At 49.5% G+C, this 27970-nt stretch overlaps 1 protein-coding gene across 2 annotated transcripts; it reads right to left on the reverse strand.

Moving 5' to 3' along the window:
- Nucleotides 1–1907: 1907 nt before the first annotated feature.
- Nucleotides 1908–26693, reverse strand: LOC144741773 (dual specificity mitogen-activated protein kinase kinase 1-like). 2 transcript variants are annotated; one of them, XM_078624278.1, is made up of 12 exons: nt 26426–26693; nt 25927–26216; nt 22485–22701; nt 19543–19689; nt 13308–13385; nt 12637–12688; nt 10471–10595; nt 8066–8270; nt 6090–6154; nt 5846–5907; nt 5193–5238; nt 1908–3213 (listed from the first exon to the last, which is right to left on the reverse strand). In XM_078624278.1, the coding sequence occupies exons 2-12, from the start codon at nt 26001–26003 to the stop codon at nt 3100–3102; spliced, it is 1188 nt and encodes a 395-aa protein (XP_078480404.1). In that variant the 5' UTR covers nt 26004–26216; nt 26426–26693; the 3' UTR covers nt 1908–3099. The 2 variants fall into 2 exon arrangements, with proteins under 2 accessions (XP_078480404.1, XP_078480412.1); XM_078624286.1 differs by lacking the exons at nt 19543–19689; nt 22485–22701; nt 25927–26216; nt 26426–26693 and adding an exon at nt 13516–13635.
- Nucleotides 26694–27970: the final 1277 nt, after the last annotated feature.

A 27970-nucleotide genomic window follows, 5' to 3' on the forward strand; every position in this document is an offset into this window, starting at 1 on the left:
GGAAAATAACGAGGTCTTTTAGGATTTGTACTGACTTCGAATGGCAAGCAGCAGGAAATTATCTTCAACCTTTTTATTTTCAAACCACTGGCTACTTTCCCCACACACACCTTACTTTTTAAAATCCTTTATATTAAGTTCACTTGCGCGCTTACGACCGTGCAAATCTTTCGGTCGTTTTTTAACCCACTTCCCGTGATCCAATCGAGCTGACATTTTGCACACAGACTCGTGCGTGGCAATTTATTTTCGTGAAAAAAAATCCAAAATTTTCCACTTTTTAGGGAATTTTTTTTTCTCATTTAATTTAAAATACCAATGTGATTAAACTCTTGCTCAAGAAAAACAAATGAATAATAAAATAAAACCGATGCCACGCATGTAAAGGATTTATAGTGAAAAACTTTGTTTTTACGGGTTAATTTTTTAAACCGTGTAACCATAAATGATCTACCATCAAAGTGGATAACTTTTTTGCCTTTAAATCCCCTTTAACCCGTGAACATTTGCAGGACATTATTTTAAGACGCGTTACAGCAGTAGTTGACTGCTAAAAGGAGCCGAAGCGCAACATGTCGGCAATGTTCCATCTCGCACGTGTCCACAAGTTACAACCGCAAGTATCTGCGAAAGCTCCAATGCACGTGGGGGCCGAATGGCCGTCTTAGCACGAGAAGTGAGGCCCTTGAAATGGAGTGGATTTGCTGTGATGGCGTCGGCAGCCATTTAGCGACGTGGGATGGATTTCTTGTGATGTGGACACGGCACGGAGTGCATGCAGAGTCGGCAAACGCGAAAGTCTACTCGGCTCTGAGGTTTTTGACCAGTGGTGAAGTTGCTAATGTGGTAATGTATCTCGTCTCGATAAAAAAAAAACATTTTGGTAGTGCACAATTAAACCCAGTAACATCAACAACACTGCCTTATGCATATCTTTTAAGGTACTGTTATTGACGGATGCGAGGTGTATTTTCGTGCTCTTTAGTGGGAGTTTGTATTGAACCATAGAGGCCATTGTGATTCTAATCCATTTAGTTCCTGGTCTTGTGCCCCTTGTTCAAGCTACCCCACTGGGTGATCCCATCCCAAGGTTGCCAGTCGTAAAAGTCCTAAACCAAACAGTTTTAATATCGGTGGTCACCAAGTAAACCCACTTTATACTTTATCTTTGTGGCCAAGCTCTCAAGTAACAAGAGACGAGGTGAGCGTCACGTGGTCTGTCGCAGTCGCCGCAAGTTGCGCAACGTATTTGAATCGGGCCGTTTTAACTCGTTCCCCTGACGATGTGTGCCATTCCCACCACCATTGCCCCTTCACTGCCCTCTCTCGGGCCCACGTGTCAGTCGTGTGATTTGCTTGGCCACACCTCACCAACCCTGGTGGTTGTGTGGGTTGGTGAGGTGGCAAGTGTCGAGACCGGTTTCGCTGCCACTCGCTGCAAGGGTTATAAAGGTTAGCCGAGGCCGGAATTTGAATTCGTGTTGCCGAGTTCAAAGTTCAGCGCACTAACCGCCGTTATGCCACTCCGCCCCAATGTGTGTGTGTGCCAGAGGTCGCAAACGGGTTTTGATTCCTTACCCGTACCCGGCCGCACCAGGGTCGCAAATGGGTACCCGTACCCGGCCCGGTACGGGTAGCCGGGTATCGGGTAGGGTACGGGTATCGGGTACCCGGTTGCGACCTCTGGTGTGTACGCTTGTGGATGTGTTCACGAGACCATTCCACCCTCCAGCGACTCGCATGAAGCGTCACGAACTGTTGTTATGATTCTATTCACCATTTTTTGGTTCTTGTTTTAACGTCTCGTTTGTACCGTTGTTAGCTCCAGCAGCCTAATTGTAACAATGTAATTTGCACCAACGTAGATAATCGATGATCGGGTACAATTAGAGTTGATTTTCATTGCATTGTGAGCATAGGGATACATTTTAATAGACGCTGCATCGTGTTACATTCATAATCTTCACCCATCCAATATTTCAGCCCTGTCTACTGATAACAACCATCATCTGGGAAACATGGAACCCAAGACAAAATGTTAAGCACGTTACACAAAAGACTAAACGTTGGCAATAACACGAAGCCTCACGCTCCGCTAGACCGCATGTACCACAAACAGCTTGATGTAGCCACCACATGATTTATTTTTGTCTTTTTACCTCATTTAATTCCAACTGCTGTTGGTGTCATATCATGAGACGGAGTATCCATACCGATCTCGTGCAGAACAGCCCATCTGTCCATGTAGGTAAGGGCGGTGAACGTCCGGCCCGCGGGCCGTATCAGGCTCGCAAAATCATTTGGCAGTTCCAGCCATCACATTAGGGGTGAGTTAATTAAATGTTTGACCAAATATAACAGGCTAATCTTTAAGTTGATACTTTTGTATGGCCCGCGAATGATGTTATTAATGTCCAAATGGCCCTTGGCAGAAAAACGGTTCCCCACCCATTGTAGGAGAACAGCCCGTGGAAGTGGTCCGCGTAAGTAGGGGGTGACAGTTTCCCACCCGCTGCCACTGTTTGTCTTGTGACAGTCAAACTGACGGTTACAATTTTCAGAGCAAAAATGTTGCCAAATTAAGTGCTGAAACAAATGATTACGCAATGGGTTTTTTAGTGCAGCTATTGGTGACCAGGCTGAGGCCATCAAAGCTCAGCACTCGAGAACCCAGTTTAATCGCAGGCAGCAGCTGGCGCGAGGACCTCTGAGCCACCCCGTCCACACCTTTGATGTCGCCACCATCTTAAAGCTACATTTGTGGCTACTATTTGCTGAACTTAACCATTTTAACTTTTTTTTTTGCGGAACACTGGCTCTCGGTTATTTTCTCACAACTCTGTGCATCTTATACATTTCTGTTGTCATGGTGTGCCTCGGTCATGATGACCTCTTGACCTGGAGTGTGCACTATTTGGTTGGATGATTGTGCGGCGCGTGGACATGTGTCTGCGGGCCTCCGTATCCACGGCTGTGTGCCTCTGTGTCCCGCGAGTCTTTTTTGTGTCTTATGAGTCTGCATCAATCGGGGTCTCTGTCTACTCCGTATATATCTCGATGTGCTCACGGATCTGGCTCCGCGAGTCTCTGCCGAGGTCTTTACTGAGTGGCGGGCTGCGTGGGGGTGGCGGGTGGCTGGAGGCCGATGGTGCTGCACAACCAGCCGGCAAAGTCCACCTCCTCCGCCTCCGCTCCGCGGATGAACGGGTGAGCCTGAGGAGACACGGAATGAGGGCAGCTCTCTGTTAATACCGGCAGGAACCTCCTGGTTACACCAGCCCACAGGGGATTATTGTTTCCGTCGTGCAGGGAGGGGCTGGGTGGGGAGGGTGGGGAGGGTGGGGCTGGGTGGGGGGGGTGGGAGGGGTGGGGCTGGGTGGGGAGGGGCTGGCCACCCCGTGGTGCCCTTATAAAACTCAACGTTTAACCTACTCACGCCGGCTTGTGGCCGCCCTCAGTCGGGCATATTTGCGGAATACACCACGCCGCCGTTGACCCTGGCCATTGACCGAGCAACCCAACGTTACTACCAGCTCCCTCCGCAGGAATGTGTTTTTCTCAACAATGCACAGCACTGTGGGTAAATATGACCCACGAGAGCCGTGGCTTAATTTCTCACTCAATATTTCCCGTGTTGCTGGTAAAACTGGAGAGGGCACGTTGACGATTGGCCACGTCCACAGCTTTCGAGGAATACTGGATGTGGCGTGCTGGGTGCGGAAATGTTTTCTGAGTCGCTGGCCCAGACAGACCCGGCTGAAATGAAAGACCTGGGGCTCAGCCATCGAGTGTGCGTGCAGGCAAGTGCAACTGCATCGGGCCCCATTTTGTCACTCAACGTAGCACTTGTGGTGTTGAATATGTCATGACAATACCACGTGGGCCCGAGAGAGGGCACTGCTGTACCTCCACAGCGGCCTCGACTTTGAACCGCGAACGGTGTGGCTGATTTAAATTGTGGTGTTTTAAAACAATGTTTGCAAGTTGGACCCTTGTTAGGGATCACCGGTGTTGCCTTGTTTGTTTTTGCTCTGCTTTTGACAATGTGTTGCAATTTCCGATGAGAAAATTACGTTGCGCATGTTGTGTTTAGCAAACCTGTCAACCCCTTATCGGTGCCCTACCTTATTACAGACCAATTCAGACACCTTATTGGTCACCCCGTGCCCCTTATCAATACCAACGTTCATCCTACAAAGTCCCATCGCCACAAGAGAGAAACGCAAACAAACAGACAGAAATATTTTTGGCCGCATTGAAACGGCTGTGCGCCGTATAGACCTGAACACTCAATTTCCCTGCACAAGAATACGGGGTAAACCGTACGGGGTTGACAGCTACGGTTTAGGTCTAAAGAGCAACGCGTTGCTCTCACTTGACCCAGGTCACCGCTTCCTTTCAAGAGAGGCGCGGTGACCCAGTGGGGCCTCACGCTGGTGAAACACAGTCAATCGCTACGTCCAAGCCTGTTAATCAATTGCCACAAATTGCTTCTACAGTCGCGGTCGACACAGCGGCATATAGCCATCGGGTATATAGGCGGCGCAACTGCACTGGAGCCCATGGGCTGTGTGTGCCTATGCTGAACTTCTTTTGCACCGTGCGTAACCGACTGTGCTAACCAGAGGTGTGGGCTAAAGGAGCCCGAACGCCAGGCCACAAAGAGGAGGAAAAGTGGACTCATTTAATTACTTGCACCAGGACCCATGCCAACCCTGCTATGCCACTGGGTTTGAGAAAGGGCCCACACCTTTGAAAACTGTGGGATTTGTCAACGCGTTTCAAAACGAGGTTGAGAACTTACAACGGGGGGTGGCAAGCGGCAAAGAGTACGTGAACCGATTCTTGTTGTTGACACCGAGTGCAAACTTGTGAGTCGGTGTGGCAAGTGCAGGATCAGGGCTCGCGTTAAATCTGCCCCATTTGGTCTCTCCCGGTCGGCTACTTGGAAAAATAAGTCTGCACCCAGCTCCGGCACACCACATCCTGTATAAAGGAGTACCACTCGCTTACAGCTTGTGGCTTGGCTACTGGCCACGTGCTTACACTCCGGTCTGCCGGCGAGCCGGAAAATATTCTGCAAGTGTTAAGTCCCGTCCGTGCGTGTGCGACCGCCGGTCAAGTGTTCGAATGTGCAAGGGGCACGCGTGCGTTTCGCTACAGAACACTGCGGTGTGTGAAAGTGATTTTACCATGAGAGTCTTGAGGTCGGCGCGTTCAGCAGGATTCTTTATCAAACTAAAAGAAAAAAAACATAGATGTTTTTAATCACATACAGATGATATTTTCTTTAATCCACGGTTATATTTCATTATGTAACAAGCACGTGCTCTGCATTTGATGGAAAAGTCTCAGACTTTCCGTTTTGGTTTAGGCTGCGGTACGGATGCATTTTTGGCAGCAGTGCAAATCCATTGTTGTACTGTACTATACTTCCACGTCTATGCTCCCAGTACGATGTTACCCATTGTATTGTGCGTCTATACTCCCATTGTGTATGCTCCCCGCCTTCACCAAGCCGCACTGCCCTGCGTGGTGAAGCATGGTTTGAAATAACCCCAACGGCCTGCCGGGTTTGGGGAGGCCCTCATCCAGCAGTGGATTGACAACAGAGCTGTTGCGCGCGTGTCAATCTCGCCTGCGCCTCAACCTTTGTTGACTCTTCCTGTACCCGGTGCTGTGGTGCGGCCGCCGACGACAGCGCAGAAGACAGAGGAAGCTTAGAGTGGCGCTGACCCCACAGACCTCTTATTTAGCTGCTCGCTAACAGCTTATAGCCCCAAGAGACTATAAAGCCTAAGCGGAGGTATTTTGTCTTTGCGTGCGTGGAGAGAGGAGCACCCACGTTTTATTGACAAAGTCCTGGAATTCCTGGCTGAAGATGCCCGGGGGCAGCTTGGGAGGAGGCTGCAATCAACAACAACAACAACAAGAAGAAGAATGTCGACATCTTAAAGTCCACAAACGATGAGCTGCATCGCCGTTGCATTGGAACTGACCATGTTGATGCATCCAATTATAATCAATGTTCACCTCTGCGAGATGGATGTATGTTATTGATTAACACACAACACACAGAAGGAACTCACCTCATTTACGATGTAGTCCAGAAGTTCAAAAATTGCCATCGGTGCTCCTCCTCCTCCACCAAAAGCTGAAAGTCACATTTGGTGAGTGTCAGCTGCATCGTACGCTTTTGTTTGTAGCGTACGTTACGACACATAACTAACATTACGACACACACATATGTTACGACACATATACTGGGAAGCCCTGCAGAGGGGAGGGGGGGTGCAGGGTGGAGGGTAGGGGGTGGTGGGGGGGGGCAATTTGTCCTGGAAGTCACAAAAGGGCCCCACAATGGGCCTGTGTTTTGTCACTAATGAATAACGTGGAATATTTCCCCGGGCCTCAAGCCCAGGGCCTCAAAGAACCTCTAGGCTGCCCTGTCGACCTGTCTTCGCTGTGCATGTTAGGTGTGCATTACACTATTCTGCTGTCTCTTAGTTTTGAAACCTAGGTCTGCCTTGTAAAACAAAAAATGTATGTCCCAATGGGTTCATACCCGGTGATGTAACGTTCAAAATGATTTCGATTTAAAGCTTTCGTGACTGCAGGGATTCATCTACTTGGTTCTTTCGGTAATGTCACGTAAAAGGGAAATAATAAAAAAAATAAAAACCATAATAATAATGTTTTATTTTTATTATTTTATTATTTCCCTTCTACGTGACTTTACCGAAAGAACCAAGAAGGTTCAAAATGATATTATTTTGTTCTTATTTTTCACGTTGGCGATGGTTTGTATTTGTCGCCGCTCCACAAGAAGGGATGACCGGTGGTGGTTGAGACGTACGGTTGAGTGGCAGCCATCCACCTCTGCGTTCACCGTGTGTCCCACTAGGCGCTAGACGATTTGTCGCATCGCAAGCTCGTGACTGATAGTGACAGCTTGGAATGTTGATGTTGATGACGAAGAATTTACAGTTTTCGCCTATTGGAGTGGACAGATGTGGATTTGAGCTTTGCATTGAGTGAGTGGGGAAGGTTGTGTTTATTAGACTATTTATTTTTACAATTTTTATTTGACCAGGTAAGGCCCACTGAGTTATGTAGCTTTTTCTCAGAAGCAACCTGGCCACAAATGATAGGCCAACAAAGTGGATTACCACGTGTATATTTATAGCAGCCAACTACTCTAAACGCACGTTTCTAAATGTGGAGGAAAAAACCGGAGGACCCGAAAAAGAAGAATCCACGGGGAGAACATGCAAACTCCAAATATACAGGCATCGTCAAGGTCGGGATTGAACCCACGATCTCATGTTATACCAGGCGAGGTAGTTAACATCTCTCAATTGTGGTGCCCCAAGTATGGGGCGGAAGTGTACAGATTTGGAGGAAGGCCGATATAGATAAATTGCTGAGCAGTAAGGGAGGTGTGGGGAGCGGGGGAGCAATTGCCTGTGGACATAAAAAAACCCCAACAATACAATTCATTGAGCTGGGGCCCCCAAAATCAGATGCTGCACTGGTTACACACTCCTCCGTCATGTCGACCGCATTCCTGGACTCATGGCCTCAAAGTCCGACGATAATATATTTTTTCTTTGATATAGCGCGTCAATTCAATTGCATCTGAAGACGCTTGACATAAATTCAATAAGTAAGACTGCATTAGGGTGGAATGGGGGGTCGGGTGGAGACAGCGCGGGGAAACATTGGCATAAGGCAGTCTCAGAAAGTCCTCGGGCATCCTTGGGTGGCCAAGGTCCTTTATCGACAGGTGTTGTAGTATCAGCTCTATACATTGAACACAATTGTCTTGACATCAACTCAAGACCCAGGCCTTAGTTTTAGCCCGATCTGCGTGGGTCAGTGACCCGGAAAATACTTCCACACCCGGCATACCACACCCATCATAACTCTGCGGCTACTGGTCATGTGCCAACCACTCCATCCAGACCGTCAGCGACCCCGAGATAAAATAAATCCTCAGGCGAGAAATTGAGCGACGGTCGGCCCCGCGCGTCGAACTCCGTCGCGCGCTGCCGCCACCACTCACAGCTGATGGGGCGGCCCGGGGGCCTGGGCCTGGGGGCCGACGACCCCCCTGCGCCGTCCGCCACCGCCTTGCCGAAGATGGCCTCGAGCTCGCGGGGCTCGGGCGGCGGGATGGGGAAGCGGCCGATGGCCATTTCCACGAGCGAGAGGCCCATGCTCCACACGTCCGACTGCACCGAGTAGTTGGTGCCTTGCAGGCGCTCGGGCTGCGGGCGGCGGGCGGGGGGGGCGGGGGGAGTGCAGGAAGATCGAGCGGCGAGATGTTAACCACATCGCCTGATGTGGAGCAGGTTGATCCCGAAACTGACGCTTGCGTGGATTTTTTCTCCGGGTCATCCGGTTTTTTCCTCCGCGTTTAGAAGCAGGTATTAATTCTAGATTTGAAGCTTTCGCGACTGCAAGGATTGATACTCTTAGGTGTTTTCGGTAAAGTCACGTAGGGAATAAATAAACAATAGAAAATTTTGCAATATTAATAGAAATAAAATAATAAATCACGACGTTTCGGAGGCAACACAATTCTCTGTCATCAGGTGGGACCGTCACAGCTAGATTTACTGTATCAAGTGAGGCAAAATTCCAAGAGACAAGCTCTTAAATACAAGTTAAGGGGGGAGGAGGAGGGAGGGGCTTATCTGAATGTGGTAGCCAATGAATGGAACGTGTTGGGGGGGGTGGGCGGGGCTGAAAGAGAACAATAGGTGTACAAGTTGTCGTTCTACCCGGTGTTGATTGACAATCCAAATACAAAAAGGAGAGTTCTGTTAAACGCTGGGGATGTCAACACTCGGTAAAATAGAATAGTACCTGTCAGATAAGATGGTCCAAATATGTGTAGTTAAAACTTTTTTGCATGGTTAATAACATCTTTCCAATGATTACTCACTTTGTACTCATCATCACGTTTGAAGCAGGTATTTGGCTGCTATATGTGTCCATGCGATAAGCTGCTTCGTCGAGCTATCATTTGTGGCCAGGTCGCTTCTGATAAAGAGCTATATAGCTCAGTGGGCCTTAACTGGTAACATTTACACCGTTGGAACATTTATATAGGCGTAGTTTTTTTTTATTTAGTTTACTGCGTAGGTGTTCACATTTGTGCTTTGCATAGTTTCGCTCCGCGTGCCCTGAGAGCTTCTCCAGGAACTCAGTGAAGTTCAGTTCCTGGAGAAGCTCCGAGCGCGTGGAGCGAAACATCCGGACGTAATGCCGTCAACTAACGTGCGGCACTAAGCAAAAAATCACATCGGGGAGTTGAAGAGCAGAGTGCATGTAGAGGAGAGCGGACGAAGAAGAGGAGAAAGCGAATGAAGAGGCATTCGGACGATGGTGGCAGTTGGGGAAAGCGAAGGAAGAGAAAGAGACCATCTTCTTGGTTCTTTCGGTAAAGTCACGTAGAAGGGAAATAATAAAATAATAACAATAAAACATTATAAAATAATTATCACGACGGCCACAACGCAAGTAACCGTCCTCAGGTGAAGAACAGGTCTGTGTTGTGGCCGAAACATCGTGAGAATTATTTTATTATGTTTTATTTTTATTATTTAATTATTTCCCTTCTACGTGACTTTACCGAAAGAACCAAGAAGATGAATCCCTGCAGTCACGAAAGCTTTAAATAGAAAGAGACCATTTCTTCCAGTCACCTGTGCGATTGTGACGGCCCAATTCATTCCTACTGAATTGGGCCGTCACAATCGAGTTCCGTTGGTCATGCGGGGGAGGAGAGCGTGGCCCCGGGCGCTGAGGAATTGAGCCTGCTCCCTCTGGGATTTAAACTTCTCCCGTCAAGCCGCTCGTAATTTCGGTTGTGGGGGGGGACGCCCGGTGTGCTTCTACTTGATTGCAGCTTTTATTTAAACCAAGCGAGAGTCGATTCAGGTATCATTGACTCGTTGCTTCAGCTACAAATGAGCCGTGCACAATAACGCTGACCCTCTGAATATTCAAAGAGTTACCTTTGTGCGGTCAATTCTACGAGAATTCTCAGCGTGCCCTGGAGAGACGCACAGAGGTCGAATTTATTGACTGTATTATCCGGAATGCTCCACGGCGTTACGTGAGCTGTCGGCAGGGGGCAGTGCAGCTAAAGCCATTGTTGTACTCTACTGTACCAGTACCCCAATATCTATGGCTCTGCACCTTCACCAACCCGCACTCAGCAGCGCGGTGAAGTATGGTCAGACGACCGAGAAAATCCACACGACCGAGAGACACACGGAGGCCTTCCACCGCCAGCGGATTGACAAAAGGGGCAATGCTCGTGTACAATGGGCCCACGACAACACACGACGTTTGCATAATCCCAAGCTCTTGGGTAAATGAACGACAAGCAGGAATGTCACGTGGGCGGGTGGGCGGCCAGGCGTGGCCAGGCGGGCGTGTGGGTGAGCGACGTCGCACCGACATGTACGATCGCGTCCCCACAAACGAGTTGGCCATGGAGTCGATGAGCTGGCCGCTCACGCCGAAGTCGCACAGCTTGATCTCCCCGCGCGAGTTCACCAGGATGTTCGACGGCTTCACGTCTGTACGAGGGGTCAGACGCGCCAAGGGTCAGGCACGAGGGGTCAGACGCGCCAGGGGTCAGACACGCCAGGGGTCAGACGCGCGAGGGGTCAGGCGTGAGGGGTCAGGTGCGCCAGGGGTCAGACACGCCAGGAGTCAGACACGTGCGGGGTCAGGCGTGAGGGTTCAGACACGCCAGGGGTCAGACACGCCAGGGGTCAGGCGTGAGGGGTCAGACACGCCAGGGGTCAGACACGCCAGGGGTCAGGCATGAGGGGTCAGGTTCGCCAAGGGTCAGGCTCGCCAGGGGTCAGACACGCCAGGGGTCAGATGCGCGTGGGATCAGACGCGCAACGGCACGTGAACTTAAGCTCCCCACAACTGTGAATTTATATTCTCATATCGCCAATCATTCATCTCTCTCTGAAGCTATTTCATGATAACTTTCATTGTTTGATGTATTTAATTCGGCAAATTGAATTTCACGCGCATGCGGTTATTCCTATTCAATTTGTTGAGGGAGAAGTTCTTGCCCACGGATTTAATTCATGCTCCTGCTCAGAATAAAAACAAAATTACAGCCAAAAAAAATTATAAATAAAATAAAACATAATAAAATAATTCTCACGACGTTTCGGCCACAACGCAAGCGGCCGTCATCAGGTGAAGACCAGGTCGGTCGGGGTCTTCACCTGATGACAGCTGCTTGCGTTGTGGCCGAAACGTCGTGAGAATTATTTTAATATGTTTTATTTTATTATTTTATTGTTTTCATTCTACGTGACTTTACCGAAAAAACCAAGAAGATGAATCCCTGCAGTCACGAAAGCTTTAAATCGAAATTTAAAATTACAGCCATTTGCCAGTCCACTGCTGGATGAAGGCCCTTCCCACACTGTCTCACACACAGGGGGTTGTGTTTGGCCACGTGAAACTGCGCCGGTCAGTGCGGTCTCTGCCGAGGCGGGGGAAAGGACATGGAAGAGTGTTCAGGACCAGTTCAGGTCTCACTTGAACTAAGTTCGCCAGCTTCGTTTGTAATGTGCTAACCGCTGCACCACTGTTCGCCCCCTTTCGCCCCCTTTCCAGGCCATTACTATCGTCGACGATGGACACATGCGACGGGGGCGCAGGCCACGGACGAGTGTGGAATTGGTTGTAACAGCATTTAAAAAAGATTCACCCCTGACATGAGTGACGCAACGTAGCCGCGTCTTCGGCATTTTACCGGTTAAATTTCGATTTGAAGCTTTCGTGCCTGCAGGGATTCATCTTCTTGGTTCTTTCGGTAAAAAAAAATATTCTCACAGTGAGAATTATTTTATTATGTTTTATTTGTATTACTTTATTATTTCCCTTCTACGTGACTTTACCGAAAGAATCAAGAAGATTTTACCGGTTGTTGGCAATGAGTAACGTTAAACGCCACGGTGGGGCTATTGGGCAATGGGTCAGTACAGTACAATGGCACCACAAGCTGTACTCCAGGACAATCTCCCATCCGGTGTAAATAGCAAAGTGGGAAGTGCCATTTCTTTGTGAAACGCAGACACTTTCTGAAAGATAAAGCAAGCATATAAATATATATATATGAGAAGTTTTCGGGGAATTAATCGAAATGAAAGGTACGAACCAAAACTAAACGTAATGCAAATCTTTCGAGCAGATTTATGCTCAACACGACAGTGGAATTTTGTATCTCTTGTGAAGTTCATCATCTGTCGGAAAGACAGCGTAATTCAGACGCTGTCTGACGCTGTCTTTCCGACAGACCTGTTCTTCACCTGAGGACGGCTGCTTGCGTTGTGGCCGAAACGTCGTGAGAATTATTTTATAATGTTTTATTTTTATTATTTTATTTCCCTTCTACGTGACTTTACCGAAAGAACCAAGAAGATGAATCCCTGCAGTCACGAAAGCTTTAAATCGAAAATCGTGTCAAGTTAACAACGCGTGCAATTTATGAAGCGTACAAATATGGGGACCACCTCTTTGTGTTAACCGCAAATACAAATTGCAGCGTGAGAACGTCTCAGGCACGTCATACAAGAGCCGACGTACCTCTGTGCATAATCTGATGTTTTTCGCGGAGGTAAGCCAGCCCTCGAATCACCTTCAAAAAGCCACACACATTCACCTCACGTCATTTTATTTTTGGACAAAAGGTGCATTATACGGTCATTCAAAAGCGGTGGGAGAATAGTCGCGTAAGGTGACCTCTCCTCCCATCCGCTCCACCACAATGGAATCGTCCAACGTAGGCGCCATTTTAACACGCAGCCTTTCGCGACCAATATCATCCATAACACAGGTTTTGTGGGGTAGATCCCGTAAATATGTAAATGTGTCGTTAAACCCGCTACCACCGGACACAGCCAATTTGTAAGGTTTGTTATGTAAACAGAACATGCCAATTCCTTACTTGTACAGCACATCACAACATTTACAATGTTGTGGATTTGCTCTCCAACACACCAGTGTGCTGAACTAGTAACGAATTGGCACGTTCTGTTTACGTGACAACCCTTACTAGTTGGCTGTGTCGGGTGGTGGCGGGTTTAACGACACATTTATATATTTACGCGATGTAACCCAAAACAACTCTATTATGTTAGTGCCATTCTTCGCCTGTATAGTACTGCGAAGAGACATTGCAGCGCTGGACAATTCCACTCCATGATTGCTGCGTGCAGGTGAAGACTCAAGCGAACAGAATGTCGGATTGAACTCACGGCGATGCTGACTTTGCCCAGGATCTTTTCTGGGATTCTGCGAGCCTTCTTTAAGACCAAATCCAATGAGCCACCATCCTGTGTAGGCAAACAACAGCCAGCACCACCAGCACCACCACGACCACAAACGTGTTAAATTCCATACAAGTGCGCCATTTTATCCATCCACAGAGCAGATGGAAGATTATCGTATCAAAAATAAGAATACCGTATGTTTTGCCCTTTCTGGCAATAAAACAGGTTTTGAGATGTTAAGAGAAGGCTGCCACTGGTATAGGCCAATCAGTTTCAAGGACAATGCATATATTATAATCGGAGCATGTTTGCATGTGTCGCCGCAAGTACGCGTAGCCTCCTAATGCAGACTTGATGCCTTGCGAAAGGTATCCATTTGGTGTTTGAACATCTTAACACCTTGTTTTTTATTGCCAGAAAGGGTCAATCCGATTAGTATTACAGGTTGGGAGGGTGTTAAATGTTTTGACTTCAGCAGTGCAATTTATTTTACGAAATTCCCCCAATTAATTTTTCTTTGGGGGTGGGGGGGGGTCGTCGTCCCCCCCACACCCTCGCCCCCCCCCCCCAAACTCCATCTATCAATCATGAAACCCCGTGAGAGGCGAGGGCACAACACTCCACCCGCCCACGTTATTTCAAGGACACACTGTATACAACGATTGCTGCCGGGCGACGCAGGGATTTCTCGGCCGCCAAAGAGAATGGAGTAACCGGTTTGGGAGCTTCGTGCTTGCAGCAGCAGCAGCAGCGAGCATCAGGAGCAGCGCCACCACCACCACCGCCGCCGCCGCCACCCCCAAGGGAACATTCCCAAGATTCCTGGCCCCTGTTTCGGCCTGCAAAACTCACACCTCTCCTGCCCCGGCCGCGAAGCTCCACTGAGTTTTGTTGTTGCTGCTGTTGCTGATAATGATTTGTATGTGTGTACTACTTGCACGTTGAACTTCTTTCGCACCGCACGTAGCCAACCGTGCTGAATCGGCCGTGTGGGGAAGGACAAGAAAGTTAAGCACAAAAAGCAGTTGTAAAGAAATGAGTTTTCAATGTAGATTTAAGAGCGCACAGCTCCTAGCGGCTTCCTAATGTGGGAAGGTAGAAGAACGTTCCAGACGGCCGCAGAAGCGCATCTGAAATCGCGCGATGCAGCAACCGTCTTTGTTAGATCGCGTGATGTGACAGCCTATGCTCCTTGATGAGATCAGCAAGCAGTGCCGGATTGTCCTAGTAGCAAAAGTAGCTACACATGTAGCTACGGGACCTACACTTTCAAGGGCCCCGCGCTAAATGCCTTAAAGCTATCAATTCCGGTTCGGTGATTCTGCACTTGCTCTATTACTATAGTACTATACCGCCTTCAACTTTTATGAAGACTGGGTATTTAAGGTTAGCGATTTGTCGTATTATTTGGCTGTATAGCAAATGAAAAAATGCAATAACTTTACTATGCAAGTACAAATTTTGAGTTTTAATATTTACCTGTTTTTTTATATATACAGCCCCTTTATAACAACATATGCTACGGGCCCCGCACTAGCTGAATCCGGCACTGTCAGCAAGGTATTGATTGTGGTTGCGCGACCCAACAGAATTTGTTTTCAGGTCGGAGCAGGAACTGTTAGAACTAGAGAAGTTCCGCAGGCGCGCGGCGCGCGAAACGTCGGACGTCGTTTCCAAACAACACCGCGGCACGACCAAAACAACAACAACAAAAACACACGCGGAGGAGCTGTGCGGCGCAGCCGCGAAAAGCCTACGGCGTAGTTTAGTGCGTGTTGTTCCAAAACGAAGTTCGGCTGGCCTTCGCATCACGTTCATCAAACGATGATGACGGTCTTGAGGATGGTTCGGTACAGCGGATATTGCACACGTGGCTTATTCTTGTCCGTTTCATTGGGATACGTATGCACAGTTACTTTTCTCAACGTCCCACGCTGTGTGTGGGTCCTGCGCCGGTCAGTGTACGTTTGGTAAATATGGGGAGCACAGAAATTCAATTAGGACAATGGATTTGGCTTCTACCGTATCGTATGTGAAATCACCCACAATTCACCCGATCTGGTCAGCTCAGAAACTAAGCAGGACTTCTGACCTAGTTAGCACTTTCGTATATCAGGTGTCAAAGGATCGGGTTGCGGGTGTCCAGGAGATTGCAGTAATGTAATGGAAGTTTTTTAGTATTTCACTTTATATGCATTTGTTCTCGTTTCTCATTCCACCTGCCGAACTTGTGTGAAATGAAATTTGCCAAACATCCCAGTGCAGGACTCTCCTCCTTCTTTCGTATATAGCATTTTTGGGGATTGCAACAGATAAATTGATGTCGAGATCTGACATCCATTCGACTGCTTCAGGAATAGCGCCGTTGGATGTGTTTCAGAGCGCCGTTGTGTGATGATCTGATTTGGGGCGGTCGTTGTCGAGATTTTTCACGGTCTGAGATGTCTCACCACAGAGTCTTGAAGACTCGGTGAGGCTATATCGGTGACCCATGTGACTCTTGCAAATGAGACAATCCTGGTCTCTCTTGAGTTCTCACGCCCGGGTCAAACTTTAAACCCTCCTGCGTAAATGATTAGCTTCATTATTACTGTACAGTATGGATTCAATGGCACAAATTGCCGCACTGGAGTACACGTTAGATCACTGTTAAGTGCTGTGAGGATTAATCAATGGCAATTTTCTGGCAGGTTACATTGCAGCTCACCTTTGTAATTCTAGGAATGTGTTTTATAGACAACAGTCAATAACAGGGTTAGGTACACATTGACATTCAATGTGCAAAATAACTTCAATGACATTGGGATAATGTAAGAAATTCCCCTCCTGACACATGTGCCCCATTGTAGATTATAATTCAGTGGAGAACACCCACGGTACTGGGGACAGACTTGGCAAGCAAACCATTATATTGTAATGTTTAATATATGGAACGCAAACGAGTGATTACATGTGTGTACGTCGATCACGTGATCAGTGCCTATTATCAAATCACCCGGAAAAAATTATTAGATCTTGTCATATCTTGTTAGATTATCAGGATTTTGGCCTAAAGAGTGCGTGGGTGTGCGACCACTATGCATGCCACGTGTTATACGTAGTGGTGCTACGTTGTGGGCAGTTTGTTGTCCTTCCCCCGCACCTCCGATTCGTGCGGTTGGCTACGTACGGCGCGAAAGAAGTTCAACACAGGTACGGTACAAAAGCCAGCGCGGAAAATTCATGCTCCGATATCTCGGCTCCGACCACGCCTTTACCAACCCGCACTCGACGGTGTGGTGAACTATGGTCAAATAACCTGCGTGGCCCAGACGGTGTAAGGGAGCCCCCATCCAGCAGTGTATTGACAAAGGGCTGTACATGGCGTGAACTAAACAACAACGGGAGAGGTATACGAGAGTTGAGCACGTAGCATACGTGGAAACATTTAGTATGATAAATAGTAGCGTCTTGTAAATAATAAGAGTGATGTGGAGCTCTTTGTCAATCCACTGCTGGATGAAGGCCTCCTCGCACCACGCCGGGCATGGTGCTTGTTTGACCAATACTTCATTGTGCTTGTCAGCGCGGGTTGGTGAAGTGGGGTGGTGGGTGGACAGCCCCAGTGCTTTCTTTGCTTTGTGAGCCATGACTCTTAGGGACTGTAAAATGGTCTAAATTCACAGAAGGCAGGATGAGCTTGGCCTTCTAAACAAAGACAAAGGTCCCCCGTGTAGCCTTAACAGACCATTGGGGGAAGCGCTGCTAGCGAGCTGCATCTTTGAAGGCTGGCACAGCACACGAAGGGGGAGGGTGGCCAGCACCACGCCCGGCCACCTTTTGTCTCCCCCCGTGGCGATGTTTACACACCACACCAGGTACTCATTTGAGGCTAATTCGACCTAGGGGAGGCCCAGGACCGGTTCAACTAATCGTCAATGATGTTGGCCGTGAGCGGGTCGCCGGGTTCGTGTGCGCAGTGTGCGCTACGGCCACACACGCACACAGGCGTGCAATATTTTGTTAAAGCCCTTAGCCTTCTTCGCGCGCACAAAATACTTTTGTCAAAACGAAAACGACCAAACACGGGGGAGCTCGGCAAAACGCGGTATGGCGAAGGCACGGCTTGCGCAACTGGTCACCGCGCCCTTCCCACCCGCCGCACACGCTCGCACACTCCCCCGGGCGAAACGCAACGCGTTGGGCCGAAACAACCCAGGAGAACCCCGTCAGGGAAGGAGAGCGTGCCAGTCGGCGGTAAGGAAAAAGCAGGCGAGTGTCTCCGGTGCTCAATCGAAAGTCTGTGACGTACGTACATACGTACAAAAGGCCGAGCGTAAGTCGGTGACGTACGTACATACGTACGGGGTCCAGGAAGAAAGTAAATCTGAGCGGCCGACCCCAAGCAACAGAAGAAGCAAAACTGTAATATGCAGATACAACACGCCAAGACACCACTACCGACAACAATGGCCGCCATTCGCCACTAAGTGGCCGTGACGTCACGACGGTGCCTGTGCCAGGCCAGGTGCACTTTGAGGCCACGTGAAGTGTCGAAGGCTCGCTGACGGGAGGTCACGGGACAGCCCCGGGTGCCACGGAGTTGACTGGCAGATGCGCCACTACAGACACCACTCCCACCCACCCACATTTCCACCTACGCCCCGGCCCGCTCGTGGAAATAGAGAAAAAAGAAGAAAAAAAGCGCTCGTATCTCAAACAGAAGATCTGACGATTGCAGAGCTGCCAATCCTCCCCACGCACTCCACGGGGCGGCTGCTGCGATGAACGAGCTCTGTCGTGGGAGCTGCTTCGATGTCTGGCAGACGCCTGTCTGGCCAACGCGAGCTCATGGTGGGTTGCAGTGCTGCCAGGTGGTATTCAACGCAACATTTTCTACTGATCTCCGCTATACTCTCCGCCCACCCACGCCACCGATATGGAATCAAAGGCGATTATGTTTGGGGGGGGACAATTGTGGGCCAATACCCCCCCCCTCCCCCCCGTTAATGAAAGGTAGCTATCGTACAGTGCGAAAGAAGTACACCATACATACTCAGGGTGGCACTCAAATTGAAGCTAAAGAGGTCATCGCCATCACTTGCTTTCTTTTGGTAGACCTCTCAGTTCGTCCACAGACGACATCTCATCTCCGAGGACCGCTCCTCCAGTATCCGCCCATCTGACCTTCGGTCTTCCCCTTAGCTGCCGACCCCTCTGGGTGCCACTCCAGTGGCTGTCTCGGCAAGCTGCCCTCCTCCATTCTGCACGAATGCGCCACCCATCACAACCTCCACTTCCTGATTACACGGACAACAATGTATTGCCGCGTTCTGTTGCAAACGTCCAAGTTGCTTGCCCTATCCTACCATAGAATTCCCAGTTTCCTCCGCATGCATCTGTATATTCGACGGATAATTATTTTCAAGTTGCCTTGTTGATGTCCGGCTCTCTGACCCCGATACTGACACAGATATTATTACTTCTGCCTCAAACACCCATATCTGAAAACTAAAGTTGACCTGTTCAAAAATGGATCATGCACCAACTAGTGTCCATCTCTAAGCTCTTTCTAAGGGCATGAAATCCCACGTGTAATGACTAATAATTTATTCTTGTTTGAAAAATGCATAGTTGTACTGTACTTCCATGCTTGCACATCTTTGCGCCCCACCTTCACGAACTCACACTGGAGCAGTCTAATAATACGGTCTAATAAACCCCACGACCCGTATGGCATAGGGAGGCCCTCATCCAGCAGTAGATTGACAAATGGGCTGTACATGTACACACGTTGTATGTAATGGTATGTCACCCCTGCAGCCAATAGATGCCACTCCATTTCACAAAGTAAAACACAAAAAGATCCATTGTTCAATTTGAATCGCGAACGCTGAACTGAAACATTTCATCGAATCTCTGGGTGGAGAGATGGGGACAGATGGTGAATAGCAAATCGTTCCACCCTTAGCAAAGGAGGAGGGCACACAAGGACACAATATCCTTCAGGCTGCGCTGCAAGCGCTGTGTTGTTTGCGGCAGGCCACTCGACTAAATAAATGAGGATCAAGGAGGCAATCTCAGCAGCAGGACGGCAGTTGTTTTTTTTTTTGCGATCGACGATAAATTTCCCCGGGGTTGCCGCGAGCTGCGAAGAGACGCCACAGTTTGGATTGAGCTAAGCAGGCCCATCGCGTGCGCAACCACGCACCCACGCATCCACGCGCCCATCAAAACCTACCATGTTCTCCATGCAAATGCTGATCTCGCCGTCGATATAGAACGCGCCGTAGAAGCCGACGATGTACGGCGAGTTGCACTTGTGCAGCACCTGCAGCTCGCGCAGGATCTGCGTGCGGATCGCCGGCTTGATCTCCAGGTGGATCAACTGAGGATTTTAACGAGGAGGACAAATCGTGAACGTTCGCGAAATTCAGTGACGCTTTCCAACGTGCGTGCATCCGACGGTCTATCCGTCCTCCAAAGGTCTTCATTTGTGATAATAACGGTAGCCATTGTGCCAGGGGCGCAGGAAGGAGCAAGTCCTTAGGCCCTGATGAGACACAATGGGGCTCGAATCGCGCCCCACTGTGGAGGGCGCTGACAACCCTTCATATGCTCGATTTGGCCACTGAGGAGAGTATGTCCCCAAAAACAACGCAACGTTATATAAACATTTCATTGACATTGGATCATCTTTACAAGAGTTGTTATTACACAATGTTAAAGCTAATGCATAATGGTGCTGTACAATATTATACATATACAGCGCTTTGTTAATCCACTGCTGGATGAAGGTTTCCCCATACTTCACCGCACGTTTGGTGAAGTGTTGGAGATGGCCCAGCGCCTGTTCAATTATAACGAACCACCAGGTTCATGACTCAGTGCGCCACTGCTCCACCAACAGCATTAGTTATTTACCCAACAATATAATTCAATAGCGGTTCATATGTAGGTGATGGGCGTGCAATGATTCACTCCCATCTCACAGGAGTACACGTGCAATTGTGTGAAATTAAATGAACCGACGATGGTGGTGGTGTCATTACAACCACTTCTGAAGTATGCCGGGACTAGAAATGTGTCCGCGGAGTGACTATTACAGTCGAATATAATCCATTAGTCGTCCTCCACTCCAGTACTCGCAACACACGATGCGGCTTTCCACGGTTACCAACCATCAGGCGCGTGCAGTGTGCAGAGTGGCTTCAAATTCTTAGGTTTTATCGGTAAAGTCACGTAGGTAAAAAAATTTAAATTAATAATAGTAAAATAAAAATAAAATAAAAATCACGACGTTTTGGAGGCAACACGAGCCTCCGTCTTCAGGTGGAACGTCACAGCACGATAGTGATTTGTTATTTATTTTACTTTTATTAATTTAAATTTTTTTATCTACGTGACTTTACCGAAAAAAACTAAGAATATTAATCCTTGCAGTCACGAAAGCTTCAAATCTAGAATTAGAGTGGCTTAATTTGCAAATAAATATAAAAGACTGCCAACACCAAAAATGTGAACCGTGACGGGGTTTTCGAGAACCGGAGTGGAGAAATCCTGGGTTCAGATATGGGTCATGTGTGCAAACCGGCTTCTCAAATGAAGTGAGTTAATGGTCTCAGCCTGACCACCAATGACTGCACGTGTTGTAGCGCAATTCACGACTCCGAGGCAGGTTGCTGTTAGGGGCTCACGCCACGTTAATTTAAGGGCTTGCTGCCAGGTTGTTAAGGGCTTATGCCGAACCAACACCCCCCCCCTAGCCAATAACTCCCCAGGGGACAGGGTACTGGGCTCCCTACACCCCGGCTAACTCGGGTCTCCTCCCTACCCCGGCCTGGGACCACCCCCAACCTCGGCCGGTCGGGCGGAGTAGCCTCCCCTAGCCTCGTGTGAGGACCAACTACCCCGAGTCTCCACTCCTACACCCCCGACGAACCCCTGTTACATCCCGGGTCCCCCTTTAAATAACACCCCCCCCCCCTGGGGGCATGACGTCACCGTCCCCCACGGCCCGCCTGACGTCACGTCCCGCGACGCAACTCTCTGCGAGGGCGCGCGTGACGTGATGTCACCCACTACACCTCTACACACGCATATAGAACTCAACGTAACATTTTGTTTGTCGCTCGATTTAAACCCTTCCAGCTCTGAGAATGAAACATTTCCGTGAGGTTGACATGCAATGATCAATACTTCTCAGGCCATTCCAAAGTTGCGCCCCTTAGTGTGGATAATGATGCCTATGGACGTGACATGAGAAGTAGCCCCATCCTTTGACACACACACAATTCTAGCTGCACAATTTCGAATTGGCGACGTCTCCGTCTCACGGCGTGATGACGACAGCTCAATTGGAATATGACCGGGATAAAAATCAACAAAAGCAAATATTAAAATAATCAAACACACGGAAGCGTGACCGGCTTACGGTGAGGACTCGTACACACAGTGCTCCGATTCCGAAAATGATTTAGGCGCAGCAATGATTTTTCACGGCGTAAAACCTAAACGTGCCAGCGGGAGACTGTTTTCCCGAAAGAAAAATGCATTAGAATCCCCGCTGTGCTGGCACTGAAATAAAGTGCCAACGTGCAGTCAATTTGGTTGGCGTCGAGCCATGGCATACACGGTCGAGGAGTGGCTGGGCCGCAGAGAGGAGGGGGTGGGTAGTGGGGGAGGGGGCGGGGGAGGACAGGTGGGCTAGTTTGTCTCGGGCCTCGAGATGCGAAAAAGCCTCAGGAGGGGTCTCAACTGGCATTTTGCTTCGGGCCTGCAACATCCTTTTTATGGTCTTGTCGAGCGAAGTTTTCAGGGGTCACCCTTCCACGCTATCAGCATTGTAACTCAGTCGGTGGAGAGGCAGGGCTCCAGATATTGATGTTCAAATCCAGGCCAGATTGGTGGATGCAGAGCAGCCAGATTAATAAATGCAGTGAACCCATCGATCCGAGTTCAATTCCCAGCTCATTGCTCTAACCCTTGAATCAAGCAGCAACCTCTTGGGGAGCGGATTGTAAACAATACATATGTAAGTATGTTGAGCTTCTTTCGCACCGTACGTAGCCAACCGTTCCGGTCCCTTCAACGTGTAAGTTGTGGGCTGCAGCCCATTCACCCCTGAGTACGTTTGAATGTCCGCACAAGACATGACAACGTGACCACGAGTTTGGGCCTCACCTTGCGCGCCATGATGATGCCGGAGGGCCTGTGCAGCACCTTGTTGACCACGCCGCCATTCCCGGCGCCGAGTTCGCTCAGCTTCTGGAAGTCGTCATCCTTGAGCTCGCCCACCTTCTGCTTGTCGTGCAAGAAGGCGTCCAGGCGCTTCTGCTGTTCGCGGTCGACCTCCGAGTCCCCGTGCGCCGCAGCGGGAGGGCCCTCTGGCCTCAGGCCCCTGGTGGGGGTGGCGGGGGGGGGGGTGAAGTGAGGATGATACAATTACAATACGTGACCACGATCAGACACTGTCGATCCACTGCTTGATGAAGGACTGCTCAAGCGTGTGCCGTGGTGTCATTCGCCGCACCTCCGATTGGCACGGTTGGCTAAGTACGGCGCGAAAGACGTTCAACATGCATACATACATTCTAGATTTGAAGCTTTCGTGACTGCAAGGATTCGTACTCTTGGTTCTTTTGGTAAAGTCACGTAGGTAAAAAATTAAATTAAATAAAAAAATCACGACGTTTCGGAGGCAAGATGCATCTTGGAATCCCTGCCTCACTTGATGCAGCAAATCTGGCTGTGACGGTCCCACCTGATGACGGAGACTTGTGCTGCCTCCGAAACGTCGTGATTTTATTATTATGATTTTATTATTTTTATTTTATTTTATTTTTTTAATTTAAATTTCATTTTTTACCTACGTGACTTTACCGAAAGAAATAAGAGTATGCATACATGCACCCCTTACGGTCCTACGATTCAACAAATCCTCCTAGTACCGGAGCACGAGCTGATCTCGTTTGCCCTTCTCCTCTGTGGAGACCCTCTTGGGAGATTTCCCTCCTCCCACTGCCACTAAGTCGTTATTTTCGCCCACTGGTCACCAATCCCTTCTAGCGGACGGGTCCTGCTCACGGACAATTTTCTTCACGGTCGAAATACAGAACGAGACGTCTCCTTCTTTATTTTGACTGTGAAGAATTACACACAATACAACGTGGATTCATATGGCACCTGCACAGATACGGTGAAGATATATATGTTTTAATAGGCAGAGGAAATGATGGCAACGTTTGAGCTCAAACTTAACGAGGAGAAGGGACAAACGAGGCTGACATCCCAGTATTGTTTAACAAGCCTACTGATGTGACCCAGAAGGTCGAAACTTAGTCCAGATTGATTGTTCACATGCTACATTGGTCGAGAAGGGCAAAAGGCTGATGATATGAAGAAAAAAATTTATGTGGAGAGATGTAAGGATTTTTTTTGTTTGTTTAAACCTGAATCTGCCTCGACTTGAACAGGGGCAGGGAATCGACAGCACGGATTGCTGGCGGGGGGGGGGGGGAGATTCCACAACGTGAGGGCAAGCGGAGAATAATGACAAATCCCTGGCTGGGCAAAAAGGGTTCATTTCAGACTTCGACAGAAAGCCTTTGTCGCTGGAACAGGGAGTGTGTGGGAAGTCGAGTGAGACATTACAAGTGAAGAGAGACCGGCAGTTGCGAGTCCATGTCGGATCTTGGAAGAGAGGGTAATTTCGATCCTACAAATTGATCCAAAATTGGAGGAGAGTTGGAGAGACGCAGCATCAGCACTGGCGGCAGCGGCAGCAGCAGCATCTGCATCAGTAGCACGAGCCGCATAGCAAACGGCAGCAGGGCCCTTTTACCAGCACGACGCTTTAGCGCCTTGCACCAAGCTGCACGCCGCCGTTGCATTGTGGTACTCCAAGTGTCTCCTCTGCAAGCCCCACCGCTTTGTGCTATTAATAGGCGTCTTGTAAACATTCAAGAGCGCATCTCGCCGAAGTGGTGTGCAGTGACACGTGCGCACGGATCTGCATATACAGTAGATATTACAGGTATTACGTAGGCTAACTCTTCCGAGATAATGCAACTTGACATTCCCATGGTAGGGGCCAGACGAGCCAAAGCACGGGGCACTGTTGTTGGCTGCCCTTCAAACTGGTGATTAGATTAGTTTTTTTTTTAAGAAAACCCAAATCGCGTGCATTTTTTAACTGACATTTCTAACTGAAATTTCCACTCGCAACCTTTGCGATTATGTCAAGCCATCGATATGCTCGTACGCGACGACTTAAGGACTGTAACAACAACGTCCTTTGTTTATCCAGGAGAGCCTTGCTGAGCCTCAATGTTATTTTTCAGAAGGGTACCGCTTTGGGCACCGTTGGCCAATTCTGTTCATGTTTTATTTCATGCGGGAGAAAAACCAAACCAAAGCAAGCACCCGAGAAAACAGACCTAACCCCGCACAGATAGATGCAATAAATGCATCATTCACTTGCAACGGAATCTCGTGGTTTTGGGGAGCGTCCACCAAAACTCTCGCAAAATCTCCACGAGACCCACCAACCCCCAAATACCTCCAAAAGCGCGCCGCCACCACCACGCACACACGCACAAGCAACGCAGGTGCGACACGCCTACGGCGAACGAGTTGGAGAGAAGGCCAAACCGATGGAATAAAATAAAACCCCAGCCATATTGTGGCGTTTACCCCCTCGTCGCACTTGTCCCGAGTGTAAACACCATCAAGAGTCGGGGCTCAGGCTGCATCCCCAGCGTTCCATCCCATAGCCTCTCCCTCCGTGTGCATTTCCGAGGCAGTTTACACACCAAAGGCAGAGAGATCCCACCACCCGTGTAGCCTCGAACAGAGATTGTCGAGGCAAGTGCCGCGCGCGAGTAGCATCTCAAATCGAGATTGAGTAGCACCTATGAAGGTGGTCGGCACGGCACCTGACGAGGGTTGCGGTGGCTAACACACCACGCCCGACCGCCTTGGTCTCTCCCCCCCCCCCCACACACACACAGTGGCGATGTTTACTACACACCGCACCAGGTACTCATTTGAGGCTGAGTTCACCTAGGGGAGGCCCAGGACCATGTTCAGATAATCGTCACTTTGCTGGTGTTGGTGCCCGTCGGCGGAAATCGAATTCGGGTCGCCGGGTTCGTAGCACAGCGCGCTAACCACAACACCACCGCTCCCCCCAACACACGCACGCAAAGACAAAGATCCCCCGTATAGCTTCAACAGACTGTTGGGGCAAGTGCTGTTAGCGAGCACCTATCAAAACCGGTACCACGAACGACGTGGGCGTTTGGAGAGAGAGGGGGGGCGCTGCTGTCTGTCCCATTTGTGTACCCACGACACCAAGTGAATGCGTTGACACCGAGTCTCTCTGTCCAGGGCCGGTTGAGACATCAGTCGCCACTGATGCTGGAAGTGGCGGCGACGCGGACCCAGAGGTGGCCCAGACCGGCCCAGCCGGCCGGGCTCGTAGCGCAGTGCGCTATGGAACCCACGTACGACGCCACGCGGCACACACCAACACCACCACACACAAGCGCGTCTCTCTCACCGCCAGCCCAACCCCATATCTCTCTCACTCGCACTCCCGGGGCTGGTGTATACTACAACTCACTCGTTGTTGATGACCGGTGGAGCTTCCACCACGCCTGGGTTGATGGTCAGGTTGGCCGGCTTCTTCTTGGGAGGCATGATCTCGGTGGTGGTGGTGGTGTGCTCGTTGTTGTAGAAATCGTGATGCGCTTAAAACGCCTTCCTCCTACCGCAACGAACGCGCGCGCGTCTTCCTGTGTCGACTTCTCTCGCTGCGTGTCTCTTGCTCCGTTCACGTGTGTCGTCGTGGTCTCTCTCTCTCTCTCGCTGCGTCTTTAGGCGCCTGTCGCTCGAAGATTGTCCGCCTGTCAACTGTTCACGAGCAAGAAGATAGCTCTGTGTGGTGTGTGTGTGTGTACGGGGGGGGGGGTGTGTACTCAAAGCGTAACCCACCCCCTGTTACAAACCTCAAGCGGACCTCCCTGTCAGCAGCCCCCGTGCGCGTCTCCTACGCAACACGCGTGTGCGTGGTGGGGTGTGCGTAATGTGTGCGCGTCTCCTCTCTTCTCTTCGCGTCTCACCACCATTCCTGCCTGGCCTTGCCTCTCTAGCAGCCCTAGACGGGGAGACGGACGAGGAGGATGTTGTAGTCCGCGTATGGGTTAGCTCGTGTGCGTGTGTGAGAGCGAGCGAGTGTGCCTGTGTATTTATAGGTGAAACCCGAACCGTGCCGATGCTGAACGGACGCCTTGTATAATGGCTTGGTGATTTAAAATGCATGCACGCATGTGTGTCTCCCTCTCACCCACGTGCTCTCGCTCTCTCTCTCTCTCGCTCTCCCGTGCGATTGAAAACCAGGCAGCGTCCGTACGCTTGCACATGAGGCTATACAGTACGATTATACTTCCTCAACAAGAACAAACCCCACCCCGCAAACATTCGTGCTCGGTAACGTTCAGCGCCATATAAGCCTCCAACCCCAACGGCGGCCGCACAACGTGGGGGTCGCTGTCAAAGTGCACGTGCTTTTGAAATTGACTCCAAATAGCACACACACACACACGTAGCGCCGACAGTGGACGCGGGGCTGCCCGTCGTTTGTTATCAACAGCCGTGTATGATCGTCGTGTTTGTGTATATCGGAGTGTGACGCGTGGCGGGTATAACCTTGTGCTGAATGAGGGACCGAGTAGGACTTTAAAATGCCATTTAACACCCACACACACACACCTAAGGGTTATCACGAAAAAAATGAGGGCTCAATTTTACAGGTGACCCAAGCATGCTAAAATGACAGCGTCGACAGATCGAAAATATCCCCCCCCTCCCTCCACCAACCGCCCTCTGTAGTACCCAATTCTATTATATTCTTGCGTACGGCAGCAACATGTTTAGGAGATGAATACCAATGCGGAGGTCCGAGCGTTGGTGTAATTTTGTTATGTAATGCGGCGAAGATGACGAATATCGCTTGCGGGCCCTTTTTCGAAGCGGTTAGGCCTCGTGTGGCCGTGGACGGTGACTGACGGTGTTGGTCGTTTACTGCCCGTGGGTCAGAGGTTGCCACCCCTGGACCGTGAAAATATTAAAGTGACCCATCTCATGGCCCACACTTCTTATGCCCCCTGCCTATGGCATCCGGCGTGTGTTGTGGTATTGGGAGGTGTTATCAGAAATATAAGGTAATCACGCAATTGTCCTGTTTATGAATGTTTGTATGTGTGTATGTTGAATTGTTTTCGTACCGTGCCTAGCCACCCGTGCTAATCGGATGTGCTATTTGTTTTTACCATATACATTAATAATTGGAGTGTGATGTTTTGACAAAATTCATCAATTGCCATTCTGCTGATGATGCCCTCTCTCCCCCCCACCAAATCGAAAATGGATCCAAAAAGCGTTGGCTGCTTAAACCAATGCTGTTAATAAATATTATGGAAGGTTGATAGACTAAAATAAATAGTTTATAAGGCCTGACTTTTACTGAAAAGACCAGAAGGTCAAACCCGCTCTAAACCTTGCCTGATAAAAAAAAAAGCCACGCTTTTAGAAATCGTCGGTCCAGAAGGCCGCCATCGGCTGATGCACTGCACACAAAATTACGTTTTGTTTCGTGCGGAAAGATA

The sequence above is a fragment of the Lampetra planeri genome, chromosome 3 (genome assembly GCF_965212315.1).
Source record: "Lampetra planeri chromosome 3, kcLamPlan1.2.h2, whole genome shotgun sequence".
NCBI classification, from domain to species: domain Eukaryota; kingdom Metazoa; phylum Chordata; class Hyperoartia; order Petromyzontiformes; family Petromyzontidae; genus Lampetra; species Lampetra planeri.

What these genes read in the sequence shown, in the direction of transcription:
- LOC144741773 (XM_078624278.1), bottom strand. Translation starts at nt 26,003, where the DNA reads ATGCCTCCCAAGAAGAAGCCGGCCAACCTGACCATCAACCCAGGCGTG. An exon ending in ACATCAGATTATGCACAGAG is followed by an intron (nt 10,596 to 12,636) that starts GTACGTCGGCTC and finishes CCCCTCGTACAG; the next exon opens with ACGTGAAGCCGTCGAACATC. An exon ending in CCCGGGCCGCCCCATCAGCT is followed by an intron (nt 6,155 to 8,065) that starts GTGAGTGGTGGC and finishes TGTGACTTTCAG; the next exon opens with CTTTTGGTGGAGGAGGAGGA.